General features: G+C 47.3%; 1 protein-coding gene across 7 annotated transcripts in view; it reads right to left on the minus strand.

Annotated features, from left to right (window-relative positions):
- Window positions 1–12,236: 12,236 nt before the first annotated feature.
- PDE4A (phosphodiesterase 4A) overlaps window positions 12,237–25,816 on the minus strand; it is a 367,050-nt gene continuing 353,470 nt past the window's right edge. For all 7 annotated transcript variants that reach the window (XM_083419843.1, XM_083419841.1, XM_083419842.1 and 4 more), the window contains 5 exons: window positions 25,430–25,529; window positions 20,364–20,518; window positions 17,951–18,073; window positions 16,070–16,252; window positions 12,237–12,871 (listed from right to left, as the gene is read on the minus strand). In XM_083419843.1, the coding sequence (XP_083275969.1) occupies window positions 12,497–12,871; window positions 16,070–16,252; window positions 17,951–18,073; window positions 20,364–20,518; window positions 25,430–25,529 (936 nt within the window). In that variant the 3' untranslated portion in view covers window positions 12,237–12,496. The remainder of the gene's footprint in view (window positions 12,872–16,069; window positions 16,253–17,950; window positions 18,074–20,363; window positions 20,519–25,429; window positions 25,530–25,816) is intronic.

The following is a 25,816-nucleotide window of genomic DNA, read 5'->3' on the forward strand; positions in this document are numbered from 1 at the left end:
AGTTGCCGTAAGTATTTTTATTTATTTACTTGATTTAGGGGGGCAACTGCCCCCTGCACCCCCCTGGCCAGAGCCGTAGCTAGGTGATCTTGTGTCCCTGGCAGAACTGTCCAGATTACGCCCTCCCCCATTCAATTCACCCTCTATTTAAAACCTTATCTTATGAGGCAATAATATTTTTATTTATAGACATATTTATGGACATATTTTTCAGCCGATTTTGCGCCCCTCCCCTCGACTGTACCCCTGGCTGGGGCCCACCTCACCACCCCATAGCTACAGCACTGCCCCTGGCTATTACTTAATTAAACTTGATTTAAGTTGGCACCCCTGCTTGCAGCATATGGGCAGGATCAGTGGCGTAGCGTGGGGGGTGCAGGGGCCCCCCGGCCGCACAGGGCGCAACATCTGGGGATTAGGGTTAGGGGGCGCAAATCCACAGGTTAGGGGGTGCAAATCCATGGGTTAGGGGGCGCAAATTACTTGCCTTGCCCCGGGTGCTGACAACCCACGCTATGCCACTGGGCAGGATTGACCTAAAGAGTACTGCAAGAGGGCACCCCCCCTCCCCTCTTGCTCCCCATGCCCAAATCATTTCGGAGGGAATACGGCAGGCAGCGGGAGGTGAGCAGAGTCACACCACCTGGCAAGCAGTGGTGGGACATTAGATTTGGATTGATAACACATTGTGCATGCTGTTAGACAACAAAGGTCTCTGGACAGCTTACGATAATGAAAATGTTAGTCCCAACTATAAGCAATAAAATATCCTCATAACAGCAACGAATAATCTTGCAGAAGCACCAAGAAGTAAATAGGCTTTAGATTTTAAAATAAAGTTTTTCTAAAGGCCTGAGGAGATAAAAAGTTATTCACCTGGGGTTGGGGAGACATCAGAGTAGGCACCAGGTGAGCCTCTGTGGGGATGCCATTCCAGAAATTAAAGGTAGAGGTAATGGGACCCCTGAACATTAGGTCCAGTCGTGGCCAACTCTGGGGTTGCGGCGCTCATCTCACCTTACATGTGGTCAGCATGACTAAGCCGCTTCTGGCGAACCACGGAAACATGGAAACACCGTTTACCTTCCCGCCGGAGCAGTACCTATTTATCTACTTTCACTTTGTTGTGCTTTTGAACTGCTAGGTTGGCAGGAGCAGGGACCGAGCAACGGGAGCTCACCCCGTCGCGGGGATTCAAACCGCTGACTTTCTGATCAGCAAGCCCTAGGCTCTGTGGTTTAACCCACAGCGCCACCCGCGTCACTTCCAGAAATTAGGAAGGTCCATAAAGATCCATTGCCTCAAGAGTCAGGTTATTTTGTCACCTTAACAGTGCTTGAAAGCAGCAGGACTGTTATTTTCATGGTTTCAATCAAAAGAGGCAGAAGCAATCTGAGATTTGATGGTGCTTTGAGGAGTGGAGGTGTCACTTTAAAAATTGTGCCGTTTCAAGAGCATCCTTACTTGGTCGGACACGCAAGTGGGTGTGCATTCACCTTTTCTCCTGACATCCCATTCACTCCCCCTCTCTTCCTCTAGAGCCCACTTCCTCTTTCCTGCCTTCCCCCAGATGGCCCGTTTCCTCCCTGCCCCTCTCAGTGTCCTGGGTTGCTCCCCGTCTTACTCTCAGTTGCTTCATTTTTCGCTCAGGTGCCAATCTGAGCCTTAAAAAGCACATGAGCTGGAATAGGAAGTGGAATAGGCAGTGCTGTTCTTCCCACTTCCTCCTTCACCTCTATGTGCTTTTCAGGAGGGGGAGGGGGAGAGCGAGAGTCACCCATGCGCAGCAGGGGAGGGCTCATGGCCAGACTTCACACAGGCACCAGGACAAGTTCTTCAAGCTGCCATTGTGCCCACTTGCACCACAAAGGTGACCCCAGCTTTCTGGAGTCAAAACTGGAACATTATGTCTTCACCCTTGCACACCTCTGGATGCCAGGCACCCACACACCCAAGAGGAGTTAACTAAAACGTGTCCTTTTCCCCTTTCCTACTCATTACAGTGGTACCTCGGGTTAAGAACTTAATTCGTTCTGGAGGTCCATTCGTAACCTGAAACTGTTCTTAACCTGAAGCACCATTTTAGCTAATGGGGCCTCCTGCTGCTGCCGTACCACCGCTGCCCGATTTCTGTTCTCACCGTGAAGCAAAGTTCTTAACCCGAGGTACTATTTCTGGGTTAGCGGAGTCTGTAACCTGAAGCTTCTGTAACCTGAAGCGTCTGTAACCTGAGGTACTACTGTACACATCTTTGTTAATTTGGGACATTTCTTAGCTTGCTCTGCAGCCAAACGGTCTCTTGGAGTAGCTAACAAAAGATTTAAAAGCAACAGGACTTCAATAAAACTGGTACAATTAAGAAGAGGAGGAGATGAAGTTAAATGAGCAATCCTCAGCATATTCACTCAGAATCAAGTTTCACTGTGTGCCATTAGGCTTCTAGGAAAGTGGGCAGCCTAAAAATCTGCACCTCTTTTTTTAAAAAAAGGGGGGACTATTTAAACTTGGCGCCAAAAATAAATCAAATTCAGCAGCAGGCAAGCGTTCCTAGGGAGGACATTCCATAGCTGGGGTGTCACAGCGAAAAATGCCCTACAAGTGACAATAGCTGGATCAAGCACTACTCTCAAATCACAAACCTGACCCTTCAGAGAGCAACACTGCTCTAACCACCCAGGTAGACAAATCTGCCTACCGACAGCACTTCCATCTTATAGGGATTGGGCTTCTGTTTGTTGGCCCTCATGCAACCTGTTACTGTCCCCACTGGTCCAGCACATTATCCAGATTAGTCAGGATTTGACGAAAAGGAGAAGCAGAGCCCTGACGACACGTTACCCCAAATACACAGATGGCCTAACTCAGTGGTTTCATGTAAATCTTAAAATAGCACGAGGGACAAAGCAGTCCTGCAGAATGTATCAAAAACCTCTGAGAAGTCTAGAAGAAAAAGCATCTGAATCAGGTTAGACAGAGGCCTGATAACCCTTGTCGCTGGAGTTAGAATCATAGAATCATAGAGTTGGAAGAGACCACAAGGGTCATCGAGTCCAACCCCCTGCCAAGCAGGAAACACCATCAGAGCACTCCTGACATATGGTTGTCAAGCCTCTGCTTAAAGACCTCCAAAGAAGGAGACTCCACCACACTCTTTGGCAGCAAATTCCACTGTCGAACAGCTCTTACTGTCAGGAAGTTCTTCCTAATGTTTAGGTGGAATCTTCTTTCTTGTAGTTTGGATCCATTGCTCCGTGTCCGCTTCTCTGGAGCAGCAGAAAACAACCTTTCTCCCTCCTCTATGTGACTTCTCCCTCCTCTAGTTGAAATGGAGTTGATATGATGAATTTTCTCATGTTCATTTGCAGTGTCTAGCCCCGTCTTTCTCACACAAGGGCACATCAGGATTGCTTCAGTCAGCTAGAAGAAGAATTAAAATTGTGGTTCTTCATGAGACCCAAATCCTTTTTTAGGGATGATACAGTAAAATGTTTGTCTGGCTGACTGAAGTCCTGGGGCAGGTTACAGTGATAAAAATAGATGGTTATACATTAGGGAGAATGATTTACCAGGAACGTGGCACCGGAGAACAGAAAGTGCCCCGTGTAATAATTACGAGATCATGTGCTACTGAGTCACAGAGAAGTCTTTGGTGTTCGGAGGAAAGAAGCAAGTCATCGGTGTGGCATTGCTCAGCTTCCCTTTGCCAAACCTCTGGCATCCTTCAGGACAAAGGAGAGAGAGTCCTCCACTGGCAAGGAAGGTTAAAGTCCTCTGCTCTGCTCTATGGAAGTAGACCTACCCGAAGCAAGCAGGGCATGTCTGTGTGCCTGGTGCCATACATGTGTCTCGTAAATGCCGCAGGGAGCATCGAATCTGGCAAATTAGTGGGCTGCTGGTCTGATCCTTACGTTTTTAATCACAAAAGAGGAGTCAGATTTGATTATCTAGGGTTGTATATGTTCTTCTCAGAGCCACATAAATTAATAATAATAATAATGTTATTATTTATACCCCACCCATCTGGCTGGGTTTCCCCAGCCACTCTGGGCGGTTTACAGCACACAAAAAATTGCAAAACATTAGACAAAAAAATTCCCGATACAGGGTTGCCTTCAGATGTCTTCTAAAAGTCAGTTGTTTATTTCATTTACATCTGATGGGATAAGTGCCATGGGGTGTGTGTTGTGAACAATTTCAAAGCATATAGAGCACTTTGTGAAGAGGACCAGAAAGGCTTTATGTCCCAGGGCAGAGCTCTTAAGTTAGCTGAGGGAGTTGTGTGTGATACTACTTACTCAGTGCAGTATGTGGCTGGTTTGATGGAAGTGTCCCCTGAGAGAAAGAAACACTGAAATTGTAAGGTGTGCAAGTAATTGATGTGATTACTCCAAATAAGGGACAGTTCATGTAACACTGGTCCTGAAAGACCTAAATTGGCTCCCAGTACGTTTCTGAGCACAGTTCAAAGTGTTGGTGCTGATCTTTAAAGCCCTAAACAGCCTCAGCCCAGTATACCTGAAGGGGCATCTCTACCCCCATCGTTCAGCCCAGACACTGAGGTCCAGTGCCGAGGGCCTTCTGGTGGTCCCCTCACTGTGAGAAGGGGGGTTACAGGGAATCAGACACAGGGCATTCTCGGTAGTGGCACCTGCCCTGTGGAATGCCCTCCCATCAGATGTCAATGAAATAAACAACTATCCGACTTTTAGAAGACATCTGAAGGCAGCCCTGTTTAAGGAAGTTTTTAATGTTTGAAGTTTTATTCTGTTTTTTATGTTCTGTTGAAAGCTGCCCAGAGTGGCTGGGGAAACCCAGTAAGATGGGTGGGGTAGAGATAATAAATTATTTTTATTATTGATTCAGGTAGGTAGCCATGTTGGTCTGACGCAGTCGAAATAAATTAAAAAAAATTTTAGCACCTTGGAGACCAACTAAGTTTGTTCTGGGTATAAGTTTTCATGTGCATGCACACTTCTTCAGATACTTCTGACAATTCTTCAGGTATCTGAAGAAGTGTGCACGCACATGAAAGCTTATACAACGGTGCCTCGCAAGACGAAAAGAATCCGTTCCGCGAGTCTCTTCGTCTTGCGGTTTTTTTCGTCTTGCGAAGCAAGCCCATTAGTGGCTTAGGGGATTAGCGCTATTAGCGGCTTAGCGGGCTTAGCGGATCAGCTGATAAGCGGTTTAGCGGATCAGCTGATAAGCGGTTTAGCGGATCAGCTGATAAGCGGCTTAGCGGATCAGCTGTTAAGCAGCTTAGCGGCTTGGGAAAAGGGGGGGGGGAGGAAAAAACCTCCGCAGGAACTCGCAAGATATTTTCGTCTTGCGAAGCAAGCCCATAGCAAATTCGTTTTGCGAAGCACCTCCAAAACGGAAAACCCTTTCGTCTAGCGGGTTTTCCGTCTTGCGAGGCATTCGTCTTGCGGGGCACCACTGTACCCAGAACAAACTTAGTTGGTCTCTAAGGTGCTACTGGACTATTATTATTATTATTATTATTATTATTATTATTATTTCTTTGGCCAGTTTTCAGTGAATGTTTATAGTATGTGGAGTAGGGCCTAGGAGGCATTTACACTGCAATTTATTAAACTGAGTTTCACATTTATCCGAGAACGATTGTGTTACATCTGTTGGCTGTCTACGTTGCATTGAATGACTGAGGTTGCAAACTCATGCCATTGGGCTCAGCGGAAATTTCTCCCAGGTAAACATACATAGAAAATATACATGCAGTTTAATCTGTCATCCCAAGGCAGGCTCTTAGGACTCACGTTCACTCCATTCCCTCTGGATTAACAGGAGAATCATTTGCATATCAACTGGGGCGCCTTTAGTAAAGGCTAGTAAGGCTCCTTTAGTAAAAACAGGGGCTTACTCCCAGGCAAGTGAGTATAGCACTGCAGCAAATTTCCCACAATCCAGAATGCGGTGTTCTGCAAACATTAATGCTCTGCCTCCTGAATATGTTCTCTTGTTTTGATTGTATGGCTGTAATAAATCCTTTAACGCATTATCTTGTGTGATCCGTTTGATTGCTGTTTTATGTTAATTCTGTAAACTGTCCAGCAGAGGGCAGGCTAGAGGCACAGATTGACTTCATGCCACTGTGTTCTAAAAGTATGGAAGCGGCTTTATCGTTTTATAATCTTGTATTGTGGCCCCACAACCTGCCCCTCTCTAGACTGAAACCCCCCAGTGCCAACTCCCCTTGTTGGGGAATATGCTTCAATCTCCAGAGCTGTAAAACTGTTTGAATATTGTATTTTTATATTGTTGCAACTGGGACTGACTGACGAAGAGCGAGTCAGAAATCAAACATATACATTAAAAAAAAATAAAAATACTTCTTGGTTGATTTATATCAAGCCAATTATGACAGTGACACAGTTCTGAGGCAGCTATTTTCAATCCCTTACCAAACACTTAAGTTCATTCTGCCCCAATTCAACATTTTTGTTGAGTTACTTTACTGTAATAAATTGTATAAAACTGCAGGGTTCCTCCATAAACACGCTACCTGAATGGCCCCAGAATCGATTTTGGGCCCTGGAGATAAGAGGATGGGAGTGTTCATCCTTTCCTCCTCTAAACCTGGATCATTTCCTCCGACCGTGGTTTTTTGCAGGTCTCCGCCTCGCCGTGGCGGTCAGACCCTTCTTTCCGGAGAGCGGTCTCCTCCGAGACGGAGGAAATCCGCCATTATCCAGATGCGCCAACCCGGAAGCCTTATTTTTGTGTCGGTGGGGTGGGGGACGGTGGTTTTTTAAATGTATTTTTGGGTTTTTGCTTCCCCCCCTTTTTTCTTCCTCTTTCTACTTTGTTGTATTTGACCTTTTTGTTTTTGCAGCTTTGTTTTTGTATTTGTGGAAAATTTAATAAATATTATATTTTTTTTTTTAAAAAAACCTGGATCATTTCCCTGATCCAACCCACCTCTTCCACTGCTATTTGTCCAGGCCGAGAGCTCAGTTCCGGCCCTCTATCATTTGAATGCTTTTGTTGAAATTCCTGCATCGCAGAGGGGTGGGCTGGATGACCCTCAGGGTCCCTTCCAACTCAACGGTTCTATGATTCCATGATTCACAGGTCAACCGTTTAACATCCACCCCTCTCCTTTCAGAAGCTGGAAGGTTGGGGGTGATTACAAATCTGCTAGTGATTCTAGGAGCCACCAGAAACTTCGTTGTTTTTGTTACAATGCAACTGTCTAAAAACAATTAGTCAGAAAGCAGCAAATACAAGGGTCTTATTTAAAATGTTACAATTACAAAGACACTCCAGGAGGATGGCAGGAGCAGCGTGCCATGGCTTGAACTAGTTCAAACACCCCACTCAGCCATCAGGAACCATGGCTGTTCAATAGCCCTTTGTTGCATGAAGTGTCCAGAAGATGGCAGCAGGTAGGTAGGTAGGTAAGCCATTGCCCCTTTTCTGGAAAGAGGAGATTTTACCTTATCTCTTCCTTGGTAGCCTCCAGAATAAAATCACAGCAATGCACCACAGAGTGATGTTTTCGAAGAAGACTCTTCAGAAACAGAATGTCTGCAGCCCACCACCTAATGGCACACAACTGTCCTGATTTGCAGCAGCACCACCAGTTGCCAATTAGCATCCAGACCCAATTCAAGATGCTGAACCATGAAGATCTTGCATTGCCCAAGACTGCCTCTCTTATTTCAAGAAGTGGCACTTAGCCTTTGCAGCGTAGGCCCCACTCTGGGTGCTTTCACTCTGTGAAGGACAGTCGTGTTACGGGTAGCTGAACCTGATATTACTATTGGTCCACGGCTGTGTGGCAACCTTCTGCTATCTTTTCCTGCTGAAGGGGGCATAAAGCCCATCTTTCTAAAGGCCTTTGACTGCTGGTTTTGTTAATTGCTGATTTCCTGCATGTTCTATTAATTGCAACAATTATTTTATTTTTTTGATGTTTTATATAGTTCTATCTTTGTTTTTACAGTTTAGCTGTGTGTGTCTTGAGTGTCAAAATAGATCATAGTGGCTTGTAATCAGGATAGCCCGAGAGTGCCATGTTCAAGACAGACATGAAAAGGGGACGATTTTGTGAGAAGAGGGAAAACCCCACAGGACGTCCCTGGAGCTGCGCAGAAGTCCCTGGAGCTGCGCCGAGTGTGTCGATACTGCAATCCAAGAGCCTTTGAAGATGGCACCACGTCTCGCCTGGGAAGAGTTGGCATTCCTTGGGATTGAATAAAAATAGTGCTTGTGGGGCTGCTTGGCTCCTGTTCAGGGCTAGCCCAAGACACTTTGATGCCCAAGGCAAAGCAACAGATCCCTCCCATCATCCCCTGTCCCCACATTTCCAGGGCCACAGCATCCACAGCAATAGAACATTAGAGTTTGCTGCCCTCTTAAAGGTAAAGGGACCCCTGACCATTAGGTCCAGTCGTGGCCGACTCTGGGGTTGCGGTGCTCATCTCGCTTTATTGCCCGAGGGAGCCAGCGTACAGCTTCCGGGTCATGTGGCCAGCATGACTAAGCCGCTTCTGGAGAACCAGAGCAGCGCACGGAAACACCGTTTACCTTCCTGCCGGAGTGGTACCTATTTATCTACTTGCACTTTGTGCTTTTGAACTGCTAGGTTGGCAGGAGCTGGGACCGAGCAACGGGAGCTCATCCCGTCGCGGGGATTCGAACCGCCAACCTTCTGATCGGCAAGCCCTAGGCTCTGTGGTTTAACCCACAGCACCACCCGCATCCTTGCTGCCCTCTTACGACCCCCAAAATGAGATGCCTATAGCAGCTGCCTTAGACTGCTCAATGGTAGGCTGGACCTGGCTTTCTTCCCCTCTCCTTTTGGCCTCCGGGGGATTGAAAAAACACTCACACCTCTTGCAGCCTTGCAGAGAAGGCAGGTCAAGGTCACAGGCACAAAGACTCCCTTTCTCCTGGTTTATTGTGAGCTCGGCTGCTGAACGGTTTTGGTAACATTCGAGAGAGAACATTGCAACAGCTGATTAACGACACTGCAAGGAAAAATGACAATTCTACAATTTCCAATGTGTCTATATTACACCATAAATACACAGACAGGAGAAACGGGCAGGGTCAGGGCCTGCGTCCCAGAGCTCTGAGGAGAGGCTGCAGCTGGAGAGTCTCTCAGAGACCTCATTGCTCTCCACAAATGCACTCCCAGCGCACAGGCCCTACGGCAGGAGTTTGGGGAGAGAAACCGAGGCAGGGCCGGGAGGGAAAGGAAAGGGGGGGGGGTATTGTTTGTAAGGTTCTTTTACTCTTTTTAGAATAATTTACAATCTGCTTATTCACAACTATGTACAGTCCAAACCCGACCCAACAAACGCATGGAACAGAACTGCATACAAAAATAAAAGCTATACACAAATCAGAAAGAAAGAATTCCTCTCTCTTTCCCTTTTTTTGTTTTTTCTTCAGTTGAGGCTTCAAGAAAGAAAAGTGAAAAAATACAAAGAAAATGGCTACAGTACTGTGTTCAGAAATGGCCATGTTCTCCTTGGGTAGGGAAGGAGATGCCCTAGACTGGCTTTCGAGCAGAGACCAGGGGCTGCAGCGGCTGGCAGGTGTTCCAGGGACTGGCTGGCTGCTGTGCAAGAGCTAGCCCATCTCTCCACCCCAGTTGTCCCCCTGCCCACTACCGTGCTTGGGTTGGAACAGTTCTGGAAGGCTCCTTGCCGCCTGCCTGAACCTATGCACTAGGAGAACTGGCCAAACAGAAGTCAATGCAAAGTGGGTGGGATGGAGACTTTGCAAAAGAGGAGACATGGCTTTGGTTCGAAAGCTCAGCGTGGTGATGGGAATGGGACCTCACTTGTTATTGCTTCACCACTTTACATGGGAGGGGAGAGATTAGGGTAGGCACATGCCAGCCCTGAATGGCCACGTAAGACAGGCTAAAGGGGATCCCAGTCCTGGCCTCACCTCAAGTGGGAGAGATGCTAGCTCAGGTCCACTCACTCAAGTCTCACATTGTCGAAAGGCCAATCCGCTCACAATTCACTTGTGCTGCCGCTCTCCCACTGTCCTCTCCCTCCGCCTCCAAAAAGAGGGGTTGGGCCCTCTAGCCAGTGGGGGGGGGGGGAAGTGACCCCCCAGAATCCAGCCAGCCAAGGACTAGGCTACAGCTTCCCCAAGTGGGCAGAGGCACAAGAAAAGAGGATCCAGGATGTCTGTTTCCTGTGGTTCTTAGGACTGGATTCCCTAGCACTGCTTGTCCATGGAAATATCTGATGTCCCCAAGAGCCAAGGAGAACGTCCATCCAGGGGTAGGGCAAGGCATTTTGTGGATGGAGAAAAGTTCACCCTCTTCATACCAGGACAATGATGCAGGATACTAGCAAATTATACTCCACTGGCTGGTTAAGGCAAAGAATAAAAGCAGCCAAAAAAGATCTCCTTTTGATATTCCACAGAGCAGATTCTTTTCTTTTCTCTCATGGTGATTTCTGGTGAAAGGGTGAGGTCCTGCTTCTCTAGGAGACCTGTCAGGAGGCGGCTGGGGCTCCTTGTTATGTGCCCAATAAGGGAGCGGGGGAAGAGATCGTCAGGAGAGCAGCATTTGGCATGGAGATCTGTATAGCAAGATCAGCCCCATGGAGGGAAAGAAAAGCACATTTCAGACCCCCTTTCTCTGTCTGCCTCTGTATTTCACTTCAAGGCAAGTGACCTTAAAGTAAGAAGCCTGCATACTGCTTAGACTCCTCTTTTGGCTGGATTTTCTGTCGATCTGATCGAGCTGTGAGAGATGGAGCTTCTCTGGAACCAGACCCAGGGTCTGAAAAAAGCTATTGGCTTATGTCACAGCAGTGTGAGAACGGTGTGGGGTTTCTGGGCACATGTAAACACATAATTTTCCTAGTGGTCTGAGGTGGATCCTCACCTCTGGAACCAAGAGTGTTAGAGCCTCTAGCCTTTGAACTTAATAAAGCCCCCCCGCCCCAGCATACAAACTTCACAAGTCAATCTATGTGATCCAGCCACATTACACTGCATTGCACAGAAATAAAGATTTGGGTTTCATTCATACAGACTCTGCTTGTATCAAGCCTCCTGTGAGAAAAATATGTGCCTAGAGGCACATGCAAATTGTTTGTTTGTGGTCAGTACACTTGCATTTCCTAGTTGACAAACCTGTAAACAGAAAGAGGGGTACTGCAGTTTAGAGATTCATCAACTAACAAATCACAGGTTTTCAGACATAAAGATGGTGGTAACCTGCAAATTAGTCCTTAAATAATCATCACTGAAAAACGTAAGTCTCTCCTCTTATTATTGGGTTAGGAAGGATGCAAACCAACCCCCCCTCTCTCCATCCCATCCCCATTACTGGGAGAGGAATACTCACCCCCTGAGGTCCCCTATGGAGCTGTCTGGCAAGTTGGCCAGTTACAACCATTCAATCCTGGCCATATTGCCTTTTCTTTCCTTTTTTTGTGCAAAATGATAAACGGAGGAAGACTTGGCTATTTGGAAACTCAGATAAAATGTTTTGCTTATTTGATTTCTTGTTCCCTTTTGTTTTCTTTAAAAGCAATGTCTTCTCCCATTTGCTTCTGGGAGAATATTATGGCGTCACAGGCAAAAAAATAAAAATAAAAAGGAACTCCCCACCTGCAAACCATTATTATTATTATTAATTTTTTTTAAAAAGTGCATCAGAAAGAAAGAAAGAAAGAAAGAAAGAAAGAAAGAAAGAAAGGAGGCAAAGTCCTTTCTTCTTACCAGTCCGATCAAATCAAAATAAACTCACAAAAATAAATTAGCAGTAGCTTAAAAAAATAAGTTACAAAAATCAAAGTTATTAGAACTCTCTCCCCCTCCCCCCCCAAAACCCCCAATGTTTTGAACACCCTGTTTTCCAGCTAGGAGGGTTATTCTGCGATGGGCAAAGGAATAAAGGCACCGAACGACCCAGGAGGACATGTCTGAAGCAAGGGAGCCAGATGAACAGAAGGGGCATGTGAGAAAATTATTACTGTTTTTTGGCATTGAAGCCCTGCAGTGTCTCTGCTTTGTTTTACTACAAATGGCTTTAAAATTATTATTATTATTATTATTATTATTATTATTCCTCCTGCTTGGCCTTTGCCACCACTTCATACATGCTTTTCTTCACCATCGCCCTCCTTCTGTTCCTGATGGCACCAGTCCTTTTTTTTTTTAAAGCAGCAAAGGAAAATAATAAAAACCCACTCAGCAACAACGGAGAAGAAAGAAAGAAAAAGAAAGCAAAATTAAAGGTAAGATTATTTCTGGAGTGCTTGGGCCGCTCACTGAAGCAGCAGGGCTACTGCCCCTTGCTTGGGCCACCCTGGTTCTACAGTTGCTGTGTATATTTCCCTTTTTTTCTTGTTGATTTTCTTTTTATAAAAAATACAATAAAAATAAAAAATGAGTTTTTTCGTTGTTGTTTTTTTTATCCCTGCCCCTCCCTCATGAAAACTTCCGTGTGTGTGTGTGTTTTTTTGCTTTTTCAATTGTCCCTTCCCCAAAGTCATGATGTGCCGGGAGACGTGTCGTTCACTGTGTCGTCCGTTAGTCTGTCCTGCCCTTCTTGGGACTCGTGTTGCTGCTCCTCTGCGGCTGTGTAGTAGCTATTGTCCTCGTCGCCGGGGCTGCTGTGGTCCTTTTCAGACTGCTCTGAGTCCTCCCCCTCTTCCTCCAGAGTCAGCTCAAACTGGAATTTCTCTAGGCAGGCTTCATCGTCCTTCTCCGCGTCGTCCGGAGGGGGAGAGGGGCTCTGGGGGATCATGCTGTGGTACCAGTCCCTGTTGTCCTCGAGGGTGTCCAAAATGTCTTGTGCATCTGGGTGCACCAGGTCCGCCCACGTCTCCCACAGCGGGTGCACGATGTAGTCAATGAAGCCCACCTGAAACACAACCAGGGGCAGGGAAAGAAGAGGCTTGGTAACAGAACAGTGAGCAGTATTGATATTATGTACTGAGTGGAATAGGATCCAAAATGCAGCAGTCTGATTGGTCCTAGAACAATAGGATCCAAAATGCAGCAGTCTGATTGGTCCTAGAACAATAGGATTCAGAATGTAGCAGTCTGATTGGTCCTAGAACAATAGGATCCAAAATGCAGCAGTCTGATTGGTCCTAGAACAATAGGATCCAAAATACAGCAGTCTGATTGGTCCTAGAACAATAGGATTCAGAATGCAGCAGTCTGATTGGTCCTAGAACAATAGGACCCAGAATGCAGCAGTCTGATTGGTCCACAGGAGCCACCCAATCCAGCTCCAGGTGGAAGTGAATCCGCAACCTGATTGGCCCACAGAAGAATCCCGGAATTAGCCAATCACGTGGGGCCCATTGTGTAAATAATGTATCTAAAGCAGACATTCCGGGGGAACTTCCATTCCTCCTCACCACTATGAGCTGAATAAACAGCATGAAATCCACTCTCGACTCCGAGTATATAATAATAATTGCCAACTGAAGTCCCTTAAAGGACACCCATGAACTCATCCTGTGCTTCCTCAGGCCACAGAAAAAAGGCCTGGATGCTTTGTACCAGGTACATTGTGCGAAGGGGTGTGGGTGAGGGGTGGCTATTTAGGCGCTAGAATAATGCAGCAATAGGGCAGGGAACGTTTAACTTCTCTTAGCCCAGAGTAATTCCCAGAAACTCCAGCGGGTGCAGAATGCTGCAGCGAGGCTCCTCACGGGGTCTCTGCCATGGGAGCATATTCACCCAGTGCTTTTCAAGCTGCACTGGCTCCCGGTAGAGTACAGGGTCCGATTTAAGGTGCTGCTTTTGACCTTTAAAGCCCTTCACGACCTAGGACCCTCGTACCTACGGGACCGCCTCTCCCGGTATGCCCCACGGAGAGCCTCAAGGTCCATAATTAGCAACACCCTAGAGGTCCCGGGCCCTAAGAAAGTTTGATTAGCCTCAATCAGTGCCAGGGCCTTTTCAGCCAGATGGGCAGGGTATAAATAATAAATTATTATTATTATTATTATTATTAGTATTAGTATTTCAACACTGGCTCCGGCCTGGTGGAACGCTCTGCCTCATGAGACCAGGGCCCTGTGGGATCTGATTTCTTTCCGCAGGGCCTGTAAGACAGAGTTGTTCTGCCTGGCCTTTGGCTTGGAATCAACTTGATCCTCCCCCTCCCCCTTTTTCTTTTTTCCTTTTTCCTTCTGTGATGGAACTCCTATTTGGGGACTTCCCTGGCTTTTGTTCTGGCCCACGTAGGACCAGTCTAGATAGGTGGCCTTGGTGAAGACTTGACGTTTTCATCCTCAAAAACGTTTTTGAGTTTCTGCTGAAATGAGCCTGCATTTTAATGTTGTATTTTAATCTTGTTTTTTAAAGTTGTATTTCAATCAATTGTTTTATATCTGGTGTTAGCTGCCCTGAGTCCGGTTTGGGTGGGGAGGGCGGGGTATAAATAGAAATTATTATGCCTCGCAAGACGGAAAACCCGCTAGACGAAAGGGTTTTCCGTTTTGGATGTGCTTCGCAAAACGAATTTGCTATGGGCTTGCTTCGCAAGACGAAAATGTCTTGCGAGTTCCTGCGATTTTTTTCCGCTCCCCACCCCCTTTTTCTAAGGCACTAAGCTGCTAATAGCCTTTTAGCAGCTAATCCACTAATCCCTTAAGCCTTTAATAGCCGCTAATAGCCGCTAAACCGCTAATAGCGCTAATCCGCTAATAGGGTTGCTTCGCAAGACGAAAAAACCGCTAGACGAAGAGACTCGCGGAACGGATTCTTTTCATCTTGCGAAGCACCACTGTATTATTATTATTAGTATTAGTAGTATTACCCAGAACAGTGGAGGAATGGCCTGGGGAGCACCCAGACGGGTGAGCTCCTAGCCACCCCAAGCCACAGTGGACAGGCATGATTTTTGCCCCCCTGGGCCTGTGCCCTTGGTGGGGGACAGCCTGGCTAACTCATACGCATGTCCTTGCATCCTCATCTCTGGGTTTTGAGCATAAGCCGTAGCTTTGTCCTTTCAAGATTCTCTAAGTAATGAGGACTAGAAAAATAGTATTCTGCCGAAATTCTCAAAGGATTTCTGTAAGACAACATGCTCCGTTCCCTATACCTGCTATTCCTGTTAGTGCTAAAACAAGTGCGGAAGTTAGCTAAACTGTAACTAACAACAGCTGTCCTCTTTAGCACTGAAAGGGTGAGGTACATTAAAGTGTTTCTAAAAGGCAATAGAACAAGCAGTGGGACAGTGCTATGGAGGAGTACGGGGATTGTTATAGCTGGCTAGGTTTTCTCTTGCAAATATTTTAAAAGACCACAATCCACACTCTCACCAAAACGGTACAGCAGGGAGCTCTCTGTTAGCAAAATAAAGCATTCTTTAACAGTGGTGCAGACATGGGTGTGATGGCAGAGTTTTTAGTCCAGAGGTGCACACAATCATAAATGACCTAGTAACTGTGGGAAGAAGAGCACATTCCCGGTTCCCACAAGGAGGGAGCCAGGCAGAGGGGCTCCAGGTTCAATCCATGATATTCCCAGTCAAAAAGGGGGCCCAGGAAGTTAAGGGGGCTTGAGCCAGCCTGACAGAGGAGGCCACACTAGGCTATGTGGTCCCACGGTCTGACAGCATAAAGCAGCTTCTTTTTGCTTAAAACAGCAGGGAAACGGCAAGTTTCTGGCAATGGATCCTCTGTACCAACTCATGGCCGCCGATTCCTTGCACAAAGAAACACTTGCCTGTAAAAGACTCAGCTATGTATGCTGGAAGCCATAAGCTGCTGGCTCACAGTCACAGGAAAGAAGCTCGCTTGCATCCCACTGCCAGATTCCTGCTTTCCTCCAATGGACATGGCATCCCCTCCTTTCTCCTGTAATGAATCTAGGGTTTCCTTTCTCCTTCTGGGCTGGCTATGCTTACTCCCTACTTCCTCCCTGCCCCCCAACTTTTGACGAAGTTGTATTTTTGCTGAAACTCTGGGATGGAAGCACAATGATGCTCCAAAGATAAAGTGGGTTTTGACAGCAGCCATCCCGTGTCTGAATTTTCCTAGCCTTGGGAGCCCTCTCTGCCTCCCTGGAACATTATCCCACTTGGCTGGCCATCACGCACCTGTGATTTCTCCACGGAGGCTGTGTGCTTGTCGCACATGGGGCTGATCTCCATGCCCCGCTCCCGCTCTTTGTCCCCCTGCCGGAAGAACTCTTCCATGATCCGGTCTGTCCATTGCCGATAGAGCTCCAGCGGCTTCGTGGGGTTGCTCAAATCCGCACAGTGAACCATGTTCCGCAGGACCTGGTTAGGGTCATGAAGCGCAAGGACAGTCAGAGAGAGGCAAGAATGTGGAAGCAGCTCCTTCCTAATTCCTAATAATAATAATAATAATAATATTGTAATTATATCCCACCCTCCCCAGCCGAAGCCGTGCTCAGAGCAGCTAACAAGTAACACAGCATTCTAAAATCAATTCATTCTAAAATCAATTCAAAATCAAATTAATGGCAACCACTGGGCTAGAGTTCTATGAGGATTACCAAAGGAGGGGGTCAGACTGTGCCTTGGCCAAAGGCCTGGTGGAACAGCTCTGTCTTGCAGGCCCTGCAGAAAGATGTCAAGTCCCGCAGGGCCCTAGTCTCTTGTGACAGAGTGTTCCACCAGATCGGGGCCACGGCCGAAAAAGCCCTGGCTCTGGTTGAGGCCAGCCTAACCTCCCTGTGGCCCGGGACCTCCAAGATGTTTTTGTCTGAAGACCGTAAGGTCCTCCATGGGACATACCAGGAGAGGCGGTCCCTTAGGTACGAGGGTCCTAGGCAGCTGAGCACCAAACCCTTGGGGAAGCAAAACGGTAAGTTGTGTGTCTGCATGTGTGCAGAGGGAGAAAAGACCTAGACGGAATCAGCCCCTCTCTGCTCTCAGAGCCTAAGGAGGTTGGCGAGTGGGAAACCTAGGAAAAGGACTGTGCAAATGAAGCAAAGGCTCTGGCTGTCCGACCCATGTGGCAAATTTCCTGCACCACCACAGCAGTAAGGCCCTCTTGGTCTGCTACTTGGCGTGGGCAACACCAGCGCAGAGGGCCCAAAGGAGGGTCTGCAGCTTATTCAGTTGTCAGGTGACAAAAGGAGCTAATGGGATTTCTAAGGTCTGGGGAGTGGGCAGTGAACACCATCATTGTCGTCACTACTGCCAGGAAGATACAAGGAGCCACAGATTGCCCAGTCACCCAAAGGAGGGGCTTCAGCCCCAAGGACACAATTATGCATGTGTTTGTATGCCCAGGCTGTTTTTCCCTGCAGGATCTTTAAGGCAGGTAAAAGGTAAAGGACCCCTGGCTGGTTAAGTCCAGTCAAAGGCAACTATGGGGTTGCGGCGCTCATCTCGCTTTCAGGCCGAGGGAGCTGGCGTTTGTCCACAGACAGCTTTCCGGGTCATGTGGCCAGCAGGACTAAACTGCTACTGGCACAACGGGACACCGTGACAGAAGCCAGAGCGCACAGAAACGCCCTTTATCTTCCTGCTGCAGCGGCACCTATTTATCTACTTGCGCTGGCATGCTTTCTAACTTTAAGGAGGAGCAGCTGAACCACAGGACCTTTCCCCAGTCTTGTGTTTTCAGTGTGTGTGTTTTTTTAAATTTTAATATTGTATATATTGTGTGTTTATATTTTCTTTTTTTGAAGGCTTCCTTGAAAGGCTGTTGTCATCCGTCCACCCCCACCCAAGCCTCAGATGCTGGTCTGGCTCCACAGCTTGAGCAACACATCTGAGAGCAAGTTGCTGCCAGATGACCCTTGCAGCTGCTTCCCAGCTTCCTTGCTGCCATTTTATCTGAGTGCCAGTTCTGGGACCAGCTGCACTTTGCCTGCCCAGCCTGCCACTGGGGTGGGGACTGACCTCCTTCCTGCTTATCCTGGGCAGGGCTGTGCCTCTGGACAAGAGGACCTGGCCATCCTTTCCCAATCTGTAGCATGCAGGACTTTGTCCAGCCTTGCCCACCTGTATTCTGTCAGTGTAGTTGTCCAGCAGAAGCACCCCTGAGCTGGTCACTTTCTTGGTCTCCACCATCGTCTTGAGGTCGGCCAAGAGGCTCATATGTTTGGACATGTCGGTAGCCAGGACCTGCAGAAGTAGAAGCCATAATTTTTGATAACGGAAGGGGATCACTCTGCCTTTCGACTTTCATGGGCTCCATGCCTTTGTTCATGCTCCATCCTTCCTCTCAGGGAATTTAGGCTCCTGTGCAGACAGACAGCAACCCAATGTAGTTTTCTTTCATCTGGCCCAGAGATTTTTGACCTTTTTTTATTCACGGCTCCCTTGAGCAACTACATTCTTTCTGCGGCACCCCTGTGAGGCTCAGGAGCCCAGTTCTGTCACCTCTTGCCTGCAGAGCTGGCAGCCTCTCGTCCTTTTTTGAACACCCTCCCCCTTGTGGAGGGTTCCCTCAGCCTCCTCCCCTCTCCCCTCTCCTTGGGAGTCCTCAGGGCAGCCACTGCTGCTGCCCCTGGTCTCTGAGCTGCGCCCCCTGCCCCAAAGAGAGGTGCCTCCTCACACTGCCCCACACGGGCCTAGGACTTCCCAACAGCAAGAGCTGAAGGACAGGCTGGCTGGACTCCCTCACCTGCTGGCTTGCTTACTCTGAGGCCGCCTCAGCTCCTGGCAACCAGCTCCCCCTGGCCAGCCCCAGAGGCACCATTCGCCTGGGGAGCTTGTAGCCAGGGCTGCTGCAACAAACAGCTGTGGAAGCCTTTGGGAGGCAGAGACTCGATAGGGCATCAGAGGAGGGAGGGAAGGAAAGAGGGACAGAGGCCAGTGTTGCCCACAGCACCCCTGACCATCATTCAAGGCACCCCAGGGTGCCACAGCCCACTGGTTGAAAACCACTGGCCTAGCCCCTCCATGAAGCCTAGTACCTGTGGGGCTGCCACTCTCTAGGGGGGCTTCCACAGTCCTCTCCTTAGTGCTCTTGAGGTTGTTCTACCATATCTGTTCTGAGGAGAGACAGGCTGAAGAAACACCAGGGCTGTCAGCTGATGAAACCATTTTTAGATTACTTAATCAGGGACCTTTTAACTGATTATTTTAATCAACTAAATTTACATGACCTTGAACATTATCATAACGCCAATGAGCTAATCTCTCACCCCTCCCCACCTTCAGGATTTTCTCTGAAACAACAGAAGCAACCTTAAAGTTCCTCCTAAATCAGGCTGGGGCTGTGGGGTTCTGCATATCCTGGCATTTAAGCAAATCTTGCGAGAAGTCTGCTTCGTCTGTCGTCACCCACCCAGAATAGTTGGCAAGAAAATGACTCTTGCAAGCAACACATCTTAGTCCACTTGGCTCTATCTCAAATATTATACAGAGCCAGTGTGCCTGTTTGGGGCTCATGGGAGATGGGACCAGGATGTTGGGCCTGCAGGGCATCAACACAGCTGCCAAGGATGCCTGTGCTCTAGTTGCTCTGACAACACCATCTCTCCAACCCACAAACCGCTGACTGGCCCAGCCTGTTCCGACTGGGGTTGCCACGTATTCATCAGCAGGGTCCTACTATGAGTGGGCCCTGTCGCACCCAGAGCAGTCTACAAAGTGGTTGGCTGATCTAGAAAAAGCAAAGATGGATGAGGAGGGAAGGAGGACCCCCAGAGAGAGGGGACATCGTTCTGCCTGGCAAGCTGCAATGTTTGGGCTAATGGGACATGTGCCGTCATGCAACATGGAATTCCACCCATCCTATTTTTACTTCCAGGGAGAGGGAGGCTGCTTGCTGGTTTTTCTGCCTCAGTCTTGGACGCTGCGTATCTGAACTTTGGGCGTTGGTGACATTTGGGGATGTGGCTTAGGCAGCGATGTGCCTTGCACTACCATGGTCAATATGTCAGAGTCACGGTATGCCACTGTTTCAAATTATATAGTCCTGCTTTTGGGGAACCAGAGCAGAGGGGACCAACACAGAAGCCAGCGAGATAGGAGGCAGTTTCTGCACTAAGACAGAGGATCAGCCTTGCCACCCATTCCTCAAATCCCAGGTCACATTTCTCTGCTTGAGGTGTAACTACAATTTCCTCCTGTGTTGGACTTTGCATACAACTGCTGCCATGACATGTGTACAATGGGCAGCAAAGGAATGACAGGAGACAAATAAAAATTATTCTGCTCGTTAGAAGGTCCACCAGCTTGGTACTTCAGACAGAAAGCCTGACAAGGATTATGGTCCTTCCTTGTGCAGCGTCATTGTGAGAAATATAGGAGCAAGTTTCATACCTCTGCTTTTAAACAACTGAATTTCCCAAGGCAAAAAATGAGGAATGGAACCTCGAATTGGGAGACCCAACCCAGGGATGGAGCAGGGGGAATGCAGGCTTGTTCTTGGAAGCAGCCAATGGCTCTCCTTTCTGAGGCTCACCATGTCGATGACCATCTTCCGCAAAGTCTGTCGCTGCCTCTTGCTCAGGTTCTGGAAAATGTCACAGTTCTCTTCCTGTAGCAGCTTGAAACCCACCGCCAGGTGATGGTTCTCAAGGACTGACTCATCGTTGTACATCAGCGCCAGCTCCGAATCTGCCAAGGAGGATCACGTTAGTCGGTGTCACGGAGAACAGGAACGTATATTTCATTTTAGTTGCTGACATCAGCATATGGCTTACAGGATAAAAAACAAATGAAATAAAAATGAAACCATCAAACAATTTGAAATTACTTGGAGCAGCGGAAAGGAATCATGAAACGTAGCAATAAACCAAAAGACTCTTCAAAACCAAGGCTTGTTGAATAAATGTTGTCTGGGAGGCATGTGGCTCTCTGGGCGTGAGGGGGGCAAGTTCCACAACCTAGGCACCACAGCCCTGTCTGGTGTCACCAACAACTGTACTGCCACCACGAACAAGGCCGCTGCTGACTAAATCAACAGGCCGCTGGATTTGTAAATTCAATCCCTGAGGTCCCATGCAAACCACACACTTGCACCTGCCTTCTTCCTGCCTGCTCACACCCTTGGCTATGGCTTGAAGTATATGCTATTCCAGAACAAAGAGGCCACGCAAGTCCTATAGAAGCAAAACATCTACAGAAGGAGGAAGAGCAGAACAACAACCCGCAAGAATATTCTGCCCTCGAATAACCCAGGAAGGCAGCACTTTTTACTCCTGTAATTTTACTCCTGTAATTTTACAGGAGTTCCTTGCCCCCTTATCCACAATGGATTTGAAGAGCAACTTATTTTCTGATGTTTGGAAACTACTGTCAAGGACTTTGTGATGCTCCCAGAAGTCCCTCACGTCCCCAGGAAGTCCTGCAGCTACTTTGCCAAGCCCAGACTTTTCTTAAAACACCTGCCGCCACCACAATCTCTTAAAGAAAACAGTAAGGCTTTCTCTTAATATTATTACACAAGTATTTTTTTTTTTATGTTGCAAAATTATAAACCGCTTCACAGGCTGAGGCTATCTAAGTACTGTAGTGCACAACGAGGTAAAGACCATTTCTACAAACTCTAAAAACAATAAAACAATTCCTAGAGATGTACAATTAATAGTTCATAAATGATGGGGTCACTCTTCAGGAAAAGCCTTCTCAAACATGACGAAACAAAATTATCTTTGCCAGACACGTGGGGTGAGATATATTTACCTGATAATCCATCCGGACAGGAATACAGACAGTTAAACGTGAACATATATTTAATTAAAGAGCAAAACAATCAGAACAAATAGTCCTTCTATACTGAAGTCTTACAGGTCTAGTTTTCTGATCTAACGCAACTGCCTATCTTTCCACAACAGCTATCTGAATTCCTTTAAATATATACTTTATTATTTCCCTCACCTCATTTCTTCCTCACAGCCGCATTCTCCACACAAACTGACATTCCCAGACACCCTTCTGGTGTAATCCATTTTACGTCAACCCATTGTCCTGTTTCACTCCCCTGCTGTCAGTCATTCCTCTACAAGCTCTTCTATCACAAACCCACCCCTAGCAACTTCTATTTGGGATAGGTAAGTCTTCTTCCTTCCTTCAGCTCAGGGATAGGAGAACTTGGGCCCTCTAGACCAGGCACGCCCAACCTGTGGCCCTTCAGATGTTTTGGCCTACAACTCCCACGATCCCTAGCTAACAGGACCAGCAGTCAGGGATGATGGGAACTGTAGTCCAAAACATCTGGAGAGCTGAAGGTTGGAGATGCCTGCTCTAGACATTGCTGAACTATCAGTCCCAGCAAGCAAGACCAACAGCCGGGGCTGGTGGAAGTTGTCATTCAGTAACATCTCGATAGTGGACCAAAGGTTCCTCACCCCTGATTTAGCTTGCCAGTGCTGAAAAGAGGCTCACAATGAAACCAACATTTATTTATTTCTATATGGCATTTAGGGCAGGATTCCCTTAAGCAGCCCCATCCGTGGAAACCCCTGGAGCAATGTACAGGGAGAGGAGAGCAGGGGTGGAAGGAAATAATTTCATCTGCCAAGCAGCAATGCATCTAAAAGCAGAATGATTGGAAGAGTGTGGAACTCAAACCCCCCACAAAAAATTATCTGCTTAATAAAAAGTATCTACCTGGATTCCATTTAGCATTTTTACACTAATGAAGTTACATAATCCTCTTAAGTATGATAAAGATCTGCTTTTGTTCGGTATTAAGTTGTCTACTGCACCAGTCAAGGCCCCCTGACAATTTGGGGAATGTCCAGAGCATGGACAAAAATTTGGGACAGTGGGATTATGAAAGGCTTTTGGTGGCAAAATAAGGCAAGGGCCCAGTTTTATACCCATGACAATCCCTGTTTACTTCTTTCTGGTGGTGATCGCTATCAGGGGCTTCCACTTGCATGAGGGTAAGGAGGGAAGACAGTAAGTTCGAACTGGAAATTTGTTTACTATCAGTATTGAAAGAGATGAGCTAATTCCTCCCTGGCCCCATGGCTGTGACTGAGTGGGAGAAATTGCTTCAGTCCCCAGGGCATCTTCCATATCTGATTTGCCTGGCCAGCTTTTGGTAACCCTGACATCTTTCCCCCTTTGCATCCTTTCTAGTTTTCTATCACATGTTTTGAGAAGGGTGCACAATATGAAGGTCACCGGGAAATTCAGCTGGACTAATTCCCTCCCCTCCCGAGCAGGGCTGGGAAAGGGGGGCGAGTGGCAGCCTGGAGAAGGGAAACGCTGAAAATTACCTTATACAGAATCAGGGCCACGAGTCCATCTCTCTCAGCACCATCCACACTGGCTGAGGCTTTCAGTGTTTCTGGTGAGAGCCTATCCCTGCCCTGCCTGGGAATTCTGGGGATCGGGGCTACGGCCTTTCACAAGCGACTGCTCTCCCTCCCCCTCTGAAAGTTTAGCAGTGGGACTCCCAGAAGGAGGCCATGCATGTGTGTAAATTGTGCACACACAGAAGCATACCTGAGAGGGCCTCACCTGTCCATCTTTGAGGGCTCTATGTCAGGTTCCCTCATTTCAGGAAGCAAGAGCATTCTCTGCGGTGGTGGTTGTTTTAAAACCATACAAAACAGACACTCGTGGCAAAGATCCATTTATCTAGCTGCAAAAGCCCCTGATTGCAAAGTATTGGAAGACACAAGATCTACCCACCCAGGAAGAATGGCAGATGAAGCTGATGGACTATATGGAAATGGCGGAAATGACTGGCAGAATCCGAGACCAGGGAGAAGAGTCGATGGAGGAAGATTGGGAAAAAAGTAAAGTATATTTACAAAAATATTGCAAAATTAATGAATGTTAGAAGAATATTGGAATGAAGTTACATGGTTTTAGCAGAAGTGTTATTAAGAACTATATGAATATTAATTCTCAATGTGCCAATGTGGAAAATTTAAGGTTAAATTGTGTTAGGATAAATTAGAGAACAAAAATTGAAGAAGAGGGAAAGGATTTGTTGAACCAGCTAATTTGAACTAAAATACAAAAAAGGGAGGTGCAAGGAAGTCGAGGAAATAAGTAAATGAAAGATATAGATATGAAACTTGGATGTGTGTTTAAATGTTTTTGTTTTCTTGTTGTATTGTTGTATTGTATCTTTTTTATTGTTGATGTATTGTCTGTTGAATTTATGTATTGTTTTTCTCTACTTTTCTTCTTTTTATAACTATAAAACATTTAATAAATATTATTAAAAAAAATAATATCTAGCTGCAAAAGCCCATCAGAACAAACACACCTTCACTGCCATGTGATGCTCAGGATGCATTCCTGACCCCCGCAGAGCCAATTCCAGGGACCTTGTGCAGGACTGATGGGACTTCTTAGGTGCATCTCGAACACTGGTTGCCCCAATTCCACGAAGCAGCATCTCTTTGGATCTGCCTTTACTCCCCCCTCCTGAAAATTTGCAAATTTTCTTGGGTTCTGAGAAAGGGGCGTTTGCGACATTTTAAATCTAGAATAAAAATCGGCACAGCACCTTGGGCAAGTTTGCAAGCATGTGTGCAGGTGTCAGGTCTGAACTGGGCCTCCCTGTTAGGAAGATGGGGTGCTGTTGCTGCCGCCAGCCTCACTTTCTCCCCCAACCTGTTTCTTGTTCTCTCGCAAAGCATCAGAGTCCCCCCACCCTCCCGTGCCTAATTTTACTTTGCCGGCACACGTCCTCTCAGGTTACCTAGACAACAGGGACACCCTCTCCCACCCGTTGTCTGATTCAAATGATTGGAGAAAGGACTGTGCTTGCGGCAGCACAAAGTAAGGTGGAGGAGGAGGAGCTGGCGACTCGAAGGAAAGCGCATGTTCGTGTTTTAGCTGGGCGGAGACAGGCTGCATTATCCCACCATCTGGGTACAGTGAAGAGTGGAAACACTCTTAAGTGTCACATGCAGAGATCTCAAGACGGTTACAGCCTGCATTGAGTAGCACACCCTACCCAAAGCACCGCAAGTTCCAGAGCTGACCTTAGCAAGGTGTGTCAGGATATGGCCCTATGGTATTCGTATGAACACATCTGCACAAGAATGCAAGTTTGCAAGTATTTCTCTGAGCAAGGTGAAAATAACTAAACCAGAAGCAGACAGGGTTTGTGTGTCAAAACTGTCTGCTGCTGAATCCATCTGGAGGAAAACAATGAAGCTCATGACAGAAAAACAGTACTTCTGTCTTGTCAGGATTCAGCCTCAATCTGATAGCCACCATCCATCCTCCAACCACCTCCAGACACTCACACAGGACCTTCACTGACTTCACTGGTTCTGATTTGAAAGAGAGGTAGAGCTGGGCATCATCCGCATACATAAGTCTCTCTTTTCTTGCAACAACCCTATAGCAACCTTGTCAGAAGAAAAGCAGTTCAGCCGCAGGCATGATAATGTGACATTACAAGGTGCAGGCAAAAGAGGCACATTCAAATCCTTTTCCGTCCAAGATCTCCTCCATATATGACACACACGCGTACCCCTCCCCCTCTCCCCACCCTGCCATGTCCCCCCCACGACACCCCTTTGCCCCCCAACTCCCTGTGCTACTCACTGGTATTGATCAAGAACTGGTTGGAGACACCAGGGTGGTCCACATCATGGATGGCAGCAGCAAATATTGCAGCCAGGATCTCAAGGTCAGTGAAGACAGCCTGCAAAGGACAGAGGGAGAAGCTGCTACAGGTATGGTGTTTCTGTCCTGCTTTGTGGAGGAAGCTGGTGATTCGCTAACAAGGAGATATGCATTGTTATGAAAGGGGCCCACTGCTAGCAGAGAGCAAGGCTAGATCCCAAACCCCAAAGATTTGTGTGTTGCCGCCATGTGAGGTAACCCACTGAAGCTTACAGGCCAGAGCATTTCCTGGGCAGTATCAGGCCCCCAACGAACATGCAACTCTAATGGGATGCCTACCTCTTCTCCCCATTCTACCTGGGGAAA

Source organism: Podarcis tiliguerta, assembly GCF_965153285.1.
Source record: "Podarcis tiliguerta genome assembly, chromosome: 17".
NCBI lineage: Eukaryota > Metazoa > Chordata > Lepidosauria > Squamata > Lacertidae > Podarcis > Podarcis tiliguerta.